At 43.1% G+C, this 13,307-nt stretch overlaps 1 protein-coding gene across 7 annotated transcripts in view; it reads right to left on the bottom strand.

The window, feature by feature from the left end:
* Positions 1-3,810: 3,810 nt before the first annotated feature.
* The window catches only part of E2F6 (E2F transcription factor 6), a 25,578-nt gene continuing 16,081 nt past the window's right edge, over positions 3,811-13,307 (bottom strand). For 5 of the 7 annotated variants that reach the window (XM_034659897.1, XM_034659899.1, XM_034659903.1 and 2 more), the window contains 4 exons: positions 9,875-10,030; positions 8,306-8,420; positions 5,528-5,672; positions 3,811-5,045 (listed from right to left, as the gene is read on the bottom strand). In XM_034659897.1, the coding sequence (XP_034515788.1) occupies positions 4,996-5,045; positions 5,528-5,672; positions 8,306-8,420; positions 9,875-10,030 (466 nt within the window). In that variant the 3' untranslated portion in view covers positions 3,811-4,995. Of the gene's footprint in view, positions 5,046-5,527; positions 5,673-8,305; positions 8,421-9,874; positions 10,031-10,636; positions 10,659-12,629; positions 12,976-13,307 lie in introns of those variants that run through there. The other 2 variants (XM_034659898.1, XM_034659904.1) reach the window with 2 other exon arrangements.

Raw genomic sequence — 13,307 nt, 5'->3', positions numbered from 1 at the left:
AGGCCGGCGGGTGCTCACGCAGGTCAAACCATGCTACAAAACACACCCTCAGAATGCAAATCTAAGAAACAACTCCTGTCTCAGCCATGCACCTGGACTTTGGGTTGTCTTGGAGTCAGGGGCCAACCTAGCATCACAGACTGCGAACTACAGAAGACGATGACAATGAAGCTATGGAGGAGCAGACGGGGGACTTGCCTAACGTTAGAGCTGGTGGAGGGCAGAGCCGGGGGGCGGCTCTCGGGTTCCACTGGGTGTTTACGCTCTCAGATCCAGGCGTGCCCTCCCATTCTGTTCCGTCGTCCGGGGCTGGGCTCTGCAAACTCCATTTCCTGAACCCCTTGCCAGCTGGTTGGGCTGGGAGAGGAAGCAATGGTAAGAGAATGGAGCGCAGGAGGAGGAGGGAGGGGCTTTCTTCCTTGTTCTGGCTCCCGTCAGATGTTTGCCACCTCAGTGTCCCCTTTTTGCTACTTCCCTTCCTGGACTAACTCACCTTTGTTGTAATAGTTGACGACAAAACCTACCCAGGTTTTCTTACGGGACCCTGACTGAGACAGTACTTGCTAGCAAGAGTTGGTTTGTCTGCCACCTTGGCACACGTACGTCTTACATCTGAGCTATGTGCCGCTTCCAGATCAGCGGGTCCAACGTCCTGGACCAGTGTGACATCCTAAGCAGCATCAAGACAAGCAAGATGTCTGCAGACTAGATGATAACAAGGACAGAAAAATGGACGTCGCCCAGATATTATGCTGGTTTCTTAAGTTAGCAGCTGTACATTTCTCTTTTCTAAGTTATTCTATTTAAATGTTAATGCATAAAAATCAGTATCAAATTCACTTTATCAACCAGAATGAGACCTGAAAAATTCTTTTTAAAGTCAAAGCCATTCTCTAGCAGCATCTGCTTAATTGAAAGCAAGTGAAGAAAACGGAACAACTATTGATTCTCCACTAGATGGCAATCATTCTGCAAACCTGAGTTAGAATCCACCACGTGAGAAGCCAACAAACGGACTCGGAGTCAGTTGTGTTGATTATAAGCAACTGTCTTCTGTTTACAGTGCTTGACAGCCGTGGTTATATGTATTTACATTTGGCCCATTCCTAAAAGATATAAACTGGCATTTTCAGGACCATGGTATCCTTTTAAAGCCCAGATATGTCATAACTCATCATTCTGGATAGTTTTTTTATCACCACCAATCACTCTCAAACCAATATAGAACTTCAACTTAACAAACTAACCACCAGATTAAATAATGGGAATAAACTAGCAGTTTATCTAATTTCCTAAATTTCCTACGTTCAGTGCACACTAAGTTTTGGAACATTTCAGAAAAATGAACTTTATCTTTTTCTTAATTTTAAAAATTATTTTAAGATTTATTTATTTTAAAGAGAGAGAGAGTGCACGCGAGTTGGGGGGCAGGACAGAAGGAGAGGGGGAGAGAGAATCCCAAGCGACTCTCCATGGAGCACGGAGCTGGACACAGGGCTCGGTCCCATGACTCTGAGATCATAACCTGAGCCAAAATCAGAGTCAGATGCTTGAATGACTGAACCACCCAGGTGCCCCAAGATAAACTTTATATTTAGACCAAAAAAAGTGTTCCCAGACACTGCCAAACGTCCCCTGGGGCATGTTTCCCCCCACTGAGAACCACGGGCATAGCCACCACAGGGCTCCACTGGGGGAGTCAAGGTGCCCACGTGCACAGGCAGGAAAAGAGAGGAAACCCAGGAGGGACTGAGCCTTTCAAGCCCAGTTCCATTTTCCAAACTCACTGTCAGAGAAGCCACCCCTTTTCCTCTGAAGAGGTGAGTGACGGGACGGCAGAGGCTGAGTCGTACTCCAATTTAAAGTCCCCCCTGAAGCCAGAGCCGGTCTCCTGAAAAGCCTTCCTTCTCTCCCATTTTTCGCTGTTCTCTACCTTCTCACCACATACCCCCCCTTTCTCTACTGAGCCCCCACCTCCTGTCCTCTGAAGCCCACCCAAACAGCCCTGTTCACCTGTGAGAACAATGGGGGGGCCTCGGGAGAACACCGGCCAGCTCTGTCCCAGGGCTCAGAGCAAGCGACAAAGCCAGAAGGAGCCGCCTCGTCCTCAGCCTCGCGGCCACAACAGCCAACTCACAGTGTGACTGACGGGGGCTCGCTTGTAATGACTTACGTGGCTGTATTCTGCTTTCCATTTTTAATTTTGGGAGATAATCAGATAGCAGGTAGCAGATTTCTGAGATTTTGAGACATGACTTCCCGTTCACGCTCCCAAGAGAAATGCTGGTTCTGTCTTCGGGTCCTTAAGCCTTTAGTGGTGCGACCATTCACTTGTGCAACGTCTGGCATCGAACTCGACAGCAGCCCACACGTGCATCCCCGGGACCAAACCCCAGGTCGCAAGGGCTCGTAACTATCTCACGTTTAAAGCCCCCTCTAGAAAACTGTGCGCTCACACCACAAGGTCCTAAGGCGAGGGACAGTTAGGCCGATGTGCTGTAACTTTGAACAAAATGCAAAATTCGTGCAATTTTTTTTTTCCAGTGAAAATTCAGTTTGTTGGTCTGTGTTTCTGCAAAATCAGGGTTTGTTTTTAAATTCTTGGGAGTTGGGTGGAATGAAATCAGGTCACTTTTCTTACCAACCAGCAAAAACGTATGGAACTGTACAGAAATGTGAGGAACACAAACACATTAGATACGGTCCCTCCACTCCGAGAGCACGCAGTGCCAGGTGGGAAAGCCACCCAACACTGGGTGTTGACCGTAGATACGAGGGCAGGGAAGTGGAATGAGGGCTTTAAGCTAGGTCGGGAACGAAGACGGAATTCTGAAAACAGACAAGAGGATGACAATTCCAGGACTAAGAGTAACAGCAAAGGCACAGAGAGGACAAAGTGCACTGCGCGTTTCAGGAACACACCCAGACCCGTTTGGTTTGGGCCTTGTCATCCGGAAAGTTAACACGCTCGGAAGCTAGGGCAGGGCCAGCCCGGAGGCCTTCTACCGAGAGTTTGGACTTCAGCCTGAAGGACAGAGGGGACACGCAGGCTTCTGACCAGGGCTAGGCGGCAGGAAGGTGGGCAGCGGTGTGCACACAGGGAGCCGGGCCGCCATGCGGAGCGTGGGGCTGGGAGAGCCACCGAGCCAGTCCGGAGCACACGTGCCTCAGCAGTTGTAACGATGGTGACCAAACACCCGAAGATAGCGCTCATTCGTAGAACGTGTCTCCAGCTGACGAAGGAGCTTCGCTTCCATGACCTCATTTCACCCTCAGAACAACGTGTAAAGTAGAACAGTCGTCACACAGCACAGGTAAGGAGCCACCTGCTGTTCAGACGATGTGGTCACTTTTGGCAACGCTGCCTTTGTTGGTTTTGGGGGCACTACCTTCTTCTTTTCCCCCGGCCCGTTATTCCCGCTCAGCAAAGGCCTTTTATTCTGTATTTCCCCATAAGTGTAACGGTCACAGGCCTCTTGTCTTCTCCGGCTTACCCTCCCGCTGGCTGGGCTCACCTCCTCCTATGGGTTCAGCCATCACTTACGAACAGACACCCGCCGAATCTCCCCTGCAGAACGCGGAGGTAAATGAATCCCAGACGCTCTGCAGTTATCTTTCAGTATTTTGATTTTTGATTCCTTTTTAAAATATTTTTTAACATGACCTTAATTTCAAGTTGCTTCAAATCTCTCTCAGAAAGCCAGAGCACCTCAAAATCTGAATCTGAATGAGCTGATCAGAATCCTCTATGGTAGACAAGCCAAGTATCATTAGTTCAGTTTTACAATTCACTCACTCACTCACTCGCTGATTTGTTCAAACATTTATTGAGCACTTCTGATGTGCCAGGCATGGTGCAAGGCGCTGGGTATAACAATGATTAAGACAAAGTCCCTCAAGGAGCTCACAGTCTAATGGTAAACTACTGAGTAAACTGAGGCACAGAGTGGTAAATGACTTACCCAATGAGGTAGAGAGAGCTAGGTACTTGGAAATGTGGGACTAGAGCTGGAGAGAGGGCAGGGTACAACTAACTCATCAAAAGCAAACCCCTTTGATTGAAAAGCAAGGCTGCATACAGAAATGTATTACAAAATCTGCTTGCAAAAAGGTTAAAATAGTTTCCAATTTTCATCATGATTAAATTCATGTCTTGCATTGAATTAAGCCATTACCTGATAGTATTTCTATACTTGTCCCTAAAGCTTTCAGGTATGCCACCAGTCTGCTCAGACACGATAACCCTACAGGGAGCTTGAAATCAAGACGTATCAGATTTCAATTTCAGCACTGGGAACCATATTGAAATACTTTAATTAAATCCATGAACTTTAAATGTATAGCATATTTATGATACTTCTATATGTAGAAGTTCGGAAAAAACTTTCCTCTAACCCCCATTCAGAGGATTCTAATAAGTTATAGATACCACAGAAATTAGAGAATTTGTCTGTTACTTTCCATATATACATTATTTTGGCTGTACAAGGGTGAAAAGTTTGACTTAGACATATTACATAAGGAATCTAAACATTATACAGATATATACAAAGACATCACATTCAGAGGCCTGGGTACACCCATCCAACGTTTAACAGCTAACTGCAGACGTGAACCCATGTAAGGCAATTTCTTTGTGATAATGACACATGATCCTTGAAGGAAAGGGCAGAGTCCGCGAAACGCTGTCCGCTGCAGGCCTGACCGTCTGTCTCCGTGATTCTCTTCATGGCGAAGTCACTTCGGTAAACAAGATGTCTCGTTCACCGACAAAAAGCAGTGAGTAATTATAAAAAGAGTTGTTTTCAAATGCAGAAACCATAATTATCCAGTAATCGAAGTAATGAACTTCTCAAAGCCACCACTGGCCTCGACACTGCCGACAGAACCAGAGGATTTCATGGATGATTTATTGCTCTGAGAATCAAACTTGATACATAATTCATCCACATGGGATGTTCCCCAAGGACTCGGTACCCGACTTCGCAAATGCTATCAGTTGCTCACTTCAAGCAATTCTTCACTTTGCTGTGGAGGATTTTCTTCTGCAAAATAACAAACATGGAAGAGATTCTCCTGAGTGAGGGTCTGAAAGGCAGACAGGTACCAGGACCTATAATTCAAGTGCTTGAGAAAAAGGCTGAGGAACCCCGGTCAAGAACCGCATCGTTATGCTAATGGCATGAGGCTGACGTAAGTCTCACAAGAGAAAACTGGAACTCAGAAGGGCGCTGACAGCACCTGTCACAGGATGCAGACGGCTTCCTGCACGCAGAGACCACACCAGGCGGCACCACCACGGCACCAACTGTAATTCTACGTTTTCGAGATCAAAACTACATGGAATTTAAGCATCAAGTTGTTAGAAATAGTCTAAACCATAGTTAAGAATTACCTTGTCATTCTTTAACTCACGCTTCTGTAGCTAGAACGTGTAAAAACATCTCTAAGACCATAATAAGACTATATATACATCAAAAGCCATTAGAATCTTAAATTTTCCTACTGACAGACTCGGTACAGTTACCTTTCTCGGCGTGTTCCGGACGCCTGTCTTTAGAGGAGGCGCCTGCACCGCCAGACGCTTTAGTACTTGAGTGGCCCTGCTCCACTTCACATAAATACACGTCGATGGGGCCTCTGGTGCTCCTTATATGCACTGTGATAGAGTCCTGGCAAAAGACACATACGATACCATAAAAAAGACACATCAGGATGAATGCGAGAATTCACTAATGATACTGTTTCACTTACTAGAACTGCCAGAGTTTCAATTCAGGGGATATTTCTGAAAATTTAAGTTCTGGTGGTTTTCTAACCTGTTTGAGAGAATCATGAACTTGGCTTTCATCGCTCCGGCATCGGCCACCGAGCCACCGGCCAATTCACGGCGCTGCCACCGCCAACTGGATTATCCAGACATGACTTCGGGGCTGGGACATGAACACCTCCATACTCGGGAGCCCACCGTTCTCTACTCAAGGAGATGACCCCTTCTAGGAGTCTGTACTTGAGCGCCCACAGTCAGTGTTCGGATGACAGAGAAATCTGAAACACCCGGCAGTCTCTAACCGAGGGCGCGTTTCGATCTTCCTACCGCTGAAGAGGCACGGCGTTAACTGAACGGGCCGCTCTCTGTCCGCATGAAAAAGTCAGAGGGCGGGAGCCACACAAGCACACCTCAGTAATGTAAAAACAGTCCAAAGAACTGCATATAAAGCACTATTAATTATGGTCATTCACGTCTTCTGGCTTTGGAGCTCTCAATTACTCAGGATTAAATTTTTTTTTCCTGCAAGTTATCAGGAAGTAGGGTGCTTCTACTGAGAATTATGCTAAATTCTTTGTGTGTGTGTGTGTGTGTGTGTGTGTGTTTGGGTGTGTGGTGCGCGCATGCGCCGAAACTTGGGAATGAACCAATTTACGCTAAATTCTTAAGGAACAGGTCTAGTTATAAATGATTTCCTTTGTTGTTCTGACTGGAAGAGGTTCAAGTGTCACACAGTCTGCTATCGGCCCTTCCAGGTGGTGAGGCCTGGGCTATGTACAGACACCAAGCTCCCTCCTGCTCCACACATCTCACTGGGATCTCACAACAGGGCCCAGGGAGATGCAGCTTATCAGACAGTCTCAAAACCTCGTGTCGCCTTCTCTGTGGCTTCCAGGGACCCAACACGTAGGCTCGAGAAAGAGCAGCTATGCTCAGGTTCTAGACTGCCAGGCCACGTCTGGTTTGAATGGTATAGCTTATGCAACTCAAGACCTATTTCTCCAGAAAATAAACTCTTAACGCTGCTCAGAACCGGCAGCCAGCTGAGGACTTCATATTTCACCAAATCAGAGCTGACAAACATTTTCTGTAAAGGGTGAGACAGTAGACATTTTTGGCTTCGCGGGCCATACCATCCCTGTCACCACTACACAATTCTGCCATTATAGACTGAAAGTAGCCAGACACAATGTCTAAACAAATGGGTATGTGGCTGTGTCCTAGTGATATGATGTACAAAAATCTAGCAAGCCAGATCTGACCTGAGGCCAGTGCAGCCACCCTGACTCTAGCTGCCCAGATCTCGCCCTGGACGCCACTGAATGCACGGTACCCGTCTGCTACTCCCACTTACTTACTGCTGAGAATGGCTGCCCAGAGGGCCCATGTTCACCGGCCTTTAAACTGGACTCTAAGTCTTGGGTGTGATCCAAAAGCTCAGCAAAATTTAGCAATTATAGCCTGAAGCAGCTCATAGCACAGGGGAAAAAACCCAAAACCTCGTCAGTCACTGCAGCATGGACTATCATGTCCCCAAGTAAGGATGTGTTGAAAGATTAGTGGTTAATTATTTAAAAAAAGCTTAAACATCTCTCAAATGACTCCTATTAAACACAAAAGTTATGTAGGAGACTTGGAATATATCCAGATCTAAACAAAATAACGAGGAAACACCACCCAGAATTCACAAGTCGAGTGTGACAAGATTAAAAGCTGTCCCTTAACTGATTTATAATTCACTGTCAAGTAACACCACAGGTGCTCACTTGGACAGTGGTCTGCTGGGGATAAAAGGATAGATGAGTGCAGAATATTCTTCAGTAGGAGGAAGGGGAGTCCCTAGAGCAAGGCAGAGGCCATCATTATGAGCTCCGATGGGTCTATCAGGCTGTCAGAACTTGACGATCTGTCACAAGCATGGCCACATTCCTTGGTTCTGATTCCCCCATCCTTACCAAGCAACCTTCTGATGACAATTCTTTCAATACAAACTTTCCTGCAAGGGAAGGAGTGTGCTAAGCCGCTGATGAGAGTATCTGCATTCACACCGCGATTTCACTTCTCATTCTGAATGTACCACTTAGTGTTCCAGTTTACTCATTAGTCTTTGATGAGCTTGGGTCGAATTAATCCCTTAGAGCCTTCGCTGACACCAGATTTTCCTTCTGGAACTTCAACAATGAGGCATTCCAGTATAGCACGGTCTACGACTGTACCATAGGCACGACGGTGTATATAGTACACGTACAGTACGATGATTAAGAACAAACTCTGAAGCCGAGCTACCTGGTTCTTCACTTACTGTGTGATCATGAGAAAGTTGATTTTTCTGTGCTTCAGACTCCTCACCTTTAAGAGGATAACAATTGTGACCAGTTCATCTGCTGTGTTACTCGAAACACAGTTAAAATGCGTAAAGTGCCTCCCTATCAGGTAGGCAGCAAACGCGCGTGAAGGTTACTAAGTCATTATGCCTGCGACAAGAGCACCTGCCTCCCTCTTTAAAAACTCCTCTTAGAAATGCAGGATACCTACTTCTCTGGGAGCCGGAACATCCAATCTGGTTTCTGCCGGAGCTTTCACGGCAATAACAATCTGTTCATGGAAGGCTTGAATGCTGTGAATATCCTGGTACGTCACATATGCTAGTGTAAACACCAGTCAAGGGTCTCTAAGCAGAATGCTACTGACGGAGGAGATCATTTCTCTCTTACAATACATGCATACAAGTGTCATGTTAGAACCTCTGTAGTTTTTATGGGATACAAATGCACAATTAAGGAAAGCAATTGGTAAGAAATTATTTCATATGTAATTATTATTTCATAAGCAATTCTTAAGATTTTACAAAGTGTTTTACAATATTTATAACTCGAAGCATTCCTTTAAACTCTAGCATTGTGATATTAACGCACACAAAACAACTCTGGTGAAGGTGTTTAACTAGTTCCTACCCACCCCCCCAATTCCCCACTCATTGTTAGATCTCACTCTGAGAACTTTTGGGGACAAATGTCCAGTTTTGATGACACTCTCCCACAATACAAGGAGGAAAACATCTGTAAATGAGTGGAAGCAACTTGGAGAATCAGTGTTTCAGGGCCATCGTGTACTCGTGGGGTTTCTCACATCCCAAATTCTTTTCCAGCTCACTACGTGAATTTTTTCTTCTTGTTTTACTGTGTCTCCTGAAATTTTACCAATTATGTGATTTACTGGGTTTTCCCAACATTTTTTGTTTACTTTATAGACTTTTGGGTAGAGGAACAGCATTTAGTTTCCTTCCAATAACCAGACTAAGGAAATAGAGGAGTTTGACTGATGAGGAGTTAAAGTAAATGTGAAGCACGAACCGCTGGGAACCAGGGACGCCTCACAGAGGTGCGGCAAGAACCGAGCAGCAGCTGGGTCCGGGAGACCCAGGAGAAGATCGCCACCAAAAACCAGTCTCCCCTGCTGGCCCCGAGGCGCAGCCAGCTCCACCAGGCTCTGTGGGCCAGAAAAGCAGCTCAAGGGCCGTTTCAATGACAACTTCATTCTGTTTCAGAAATAAACTCCAGTTAACAAATTCGGGAAAGCTGAATTTCACAAACGCCAACAGAGATTTTACTATCTTTACAGCATTCTAAGAAAACAAACAGGAATGCACCACTATTTTTATTTTAAATGCAAACACAGATGTTGGTACATGGTCACGAGGCAGCAATTAACCTGAACAAACAGCATACAAATGAGCAAAAGGCAATTAATTTGTGTACGTCTGACACTACACCATTAAACCTTCACTTACTTTTAAAACTTCTAAAGGTCTGATTTTGTACTCTGAATCTATTAATTAAATCCCAAGCTGACCCTACTACTTAAAATAACCTACTTTGGAAGGATAAGTTTAAAAAAAAAAAATGGACAGGGTTAACAAACAGGGTTGCTGGAGGGGTGCTGGGTGCTGGGCATTAAGGAGGCACTTGATATAATGAGCACTGGGTGTTGTATGTAACTGAAGAATCATTAAATTCCACCTCTGAAACTAATGATACAGTCGAAGTTAATTAAATTGAATTTAAATAAAATGTTAAAAAAAAAAAGGACAGAGTTAAAGGATATCTTTCATTTTCTTTGTCATCTGTTAGCTCAAACAACTGCTGAGCACAATCCTTAATTAATTCATCCAAAGCATCTTCCATTGCTGATAAGTCAGAAAGTTCCTCCTGCAGCTTCTTCTGTTGGGGCACGGCTCCAAAATTGCTAAGATCAGATCCTCTTTAAAAGAAAGGTATTTGAAAAAAAAACAAAAAAACTCACCATCAGTAACATCTAGGAGATTACAGAGAATACAAGTTGGGTTACTGGAACTTCTCCAAATGCTTACACCAGGTACTTCACAAACTGACAGACAAAACTAGGTACTTGAACATCACCCGTGACCTTTTATTTTAGACAACCATTATTCTTCCGGTACACAAACTGGTTTTGGTCCCTATTTTTAGTCTCTTACACAGGGATTAAAAAAACCCAACAGGGGCGCCTGGGTGGCACAGCGGTTAAGCGTCTGCCCAGCTCAGGGCGTGATCCCGGCGTTGTGGGATCGAGCCCCACATCAGGCTCCTCCGCTATGAGCCTGCTTCTTCCTCTCCCACTCCCCCCGCTTGTGTTCCCTCTCTCGCTGGCTGTCTCTATCTCTGTCAAATAAATAAATAAAATCTTTAAAAAAAACAAAAACCCAACAAACCATTATAACGCTATGGAAATTAATAGTAGTAAGGAAAGCTGACGGAGCTCACCAAGCACAGACTGCGTCAATACCNCCAACAAACCATTATAACGCTATGGAAATTAATAGTAGTAAGGAAAGCTGACGGAGCTCACCAAGCACAGACGAGTCAATAAGNTCACCAAGCACAGACTGCGTCAATACCACCGTTTAAGTCTCAGCTCTACTACTTCCAGCAGGACTTCTGATACGTTACAATCTTTTAGTCCCTACGAAAACCAAGGAGTACAGACTAAGATGATAGTTGTTCTGCTAAAATTCTGAGTATTTTCCCCCTCATGTGCATATTCTACTTGGTTCTATCTGAATGTAATGACTATATTCATTATTCTTAAAAGATATATTTTCGTTAGTTTTTACTACCTACCATATCATATTGGTATGATATGACCCAAGCCACTGATATTTTTTTTTCTTCCGTATGGAAAATAAAGAGGAAAAAGGCTGTTACCACTTTACACTTGGTTTACTAGTTTTCAAATCTGATTCCGATTACTGATTCGGAATACAATCTGATATTAAACCTGAAAGTGTTATTTAATGTTTTTTAGCAAACATGTTCAAATTAAAATTCAATCTGCATTTCTGTACTATTGAAAAAATAACTACTTTCTTCTACAGCAAAGTTCAATATTTAGAAGCATTTCATGATCTTTGTTGGTAGATTTTTCATTTGCCTGAAATGAAATGTATTTGTATGCACCTAAACGCTGAACTGTTTCCGACGATTCACAATACTGGCCTATTTTCAGTGTTAATAGCTTTNCTTGGTTCTATCTGAATGTAATGACTATATTCATTATTCTTAAAAGATATATTTTCGTTAGTTTTTACTACCTACCATATCATATTGGTATGATATGACCCAAGCCACTGATATTTTTTTTTCTTCCGTATGGAAAATAAAGAGGAAAAAGGCTGTTACCACTTTACACTTGGTTTACTAGTTTTCAAATCTGATTCCAATTACTGATTCGGAATACAATCTGATATTAAACCTGAAAGTGTTATTTAATGTTTTTTAGCAAACATGTTCAAATTAAAATTCAATCTGCATTTCTGTACTATTGAAAAAATAACTACTTTCTTCTACAGCAAAGTTCAATATTTAGAAGCATTTCATGATCTTTGTTGGTAGATTTTTCATTTGCCTGAAATGAAATGTATTTGTATGCACCTAAACGCTGGAACTGTTTCCGACGATTCACAATACTTGCCTATTTTCAGTGTTAATAGCTTTCTTCTTATGCACACGTGCACGCACACACCTATATACACACATAACTGCATCTACACCATAAGGTCTTTTTCCCATGATCCTCCCTAATCAAATATGAAGTCTTCAGCAATTGTCTTTTTTTTTTTAGAAAGAGCAAGTCAGAGCGCATGCACGAGTGGGCAGATGGGGAGAGGGGGAGAGACAATCTCAAGCAGGCTTCCACGGTTAGGGCAGAGCTTGATTTCGCCACCCTGAGATCATGACCTGAGCCAAAATCAAGAGTTGGACGCTTAAGTGCCTGAGCCACCCAGGCGACTTGCCTTTAAGACACTGTCTGATTGTTTTTTACATTCAGGACAGTGTGTGATCCATAGCCTATGTGACTCATAATCACCTGGGGTAGATTAGATTCCTGCCTTTGCCCCAGAACAAATGAATATAACCCCTGGGGTGGGAAGCCTCTAAGTGTTTCTTACATTATACTGTTTTACAACCTTAACTAAATTCCTCCTGATATCAATAATCATTTGGAAAAAAAAAAATCTCCTAAACAATTAGATGTCCCCTTCTTATGATCTTGAAAAGCAAAACTCTTAAAACTAATCATTATTCCATTCAACTTTTCTGTAATATCAAAATGATATTCCAGGTCTATGACTTTTATTTAGTCCTACTCAGGGAAAAAAAAATGTACCTTGTGGGACAATGTGAGAAATTTTTATAGAATCCTTTCCTAACAAGAAGCCATCTCTACTTTGTTTGTCCTGTCAAAACACTGCTAATATCTTGTTTGTTTCAAGCATGGTATTTTCACTAAAAGGTAAAAAAAAAAAAAAAAAAAAGCCAGGAAAAGTTCGAAACCAACTCACATCCATCGAATATGGTTCTTAGACTTTTTTTCAACCAGATCGATTCCATCTAAGACATTGGTGATATCATACACTCTTCGTTTCCGCACTCCCAGTTTTGTGGCAACCTTGTTTAAGTCGAGAATACCCCCAGGAGCAGATCTGACAAGATCCATAAATTTTCGAGTTAAATAAACCAGAGATACATCAAAACGAGGTCTCTTCACTTTTAGAGCTTCTGGGAAACAAAAGAAACAAATTTATAAAATTCTCAATAGCCCTTCTTTTTCAGTCATTAAAAAAAGTAATTTATTTCCTCAGTAAGCACAGACACCTAAAGAAATTCTACACACTGAACACAACATAGCTAATTTTTATGAAACAGATTTCTTACACTGGCTAAAAATGCATCAGCTTATCTCAGGTAAACAAAGGCTTTAGTCTTCGAGGAGGATTTGAAATTCGCAGCTAATTCCCCCGGATGTGGGAATTTGTAGGCGTCTGCAGCATCTTATCAAACATAAAGTAGAGAGTGTGCATTTCTACCCACACCACGCTCAGGAATAGGATTAGAAATAGTTTTTAAAATTGAATTTCTTATTTAGTCTTCAAGTTAAAAAATTCTTTACAAAGCAAAGGTAGAGACTTGGCTTTTTAATACTTTTTTTTTTTTTAAAGATTTTATTTATTTATTTGACA

This window comes from Ailuropoda melanoleuca, chromosome 4, assembly GCF_002007445.2.
Source record: "Ailuropoda melanoleuca isolate Jingjing chromosome 4, ASM200744v2, whole genome shotgun sequence".
NCBI classification, from domain to species: domain Eukaryota; kingdom Metazoa; phylum Chordata; class Mammalia; order Carnivora; family Ursidae; genus Ailuropoda; species Ailuropoda melanoleuca.
This window is presented reverse-complemented; position numbering and strand designations above follow the sequence as displayed.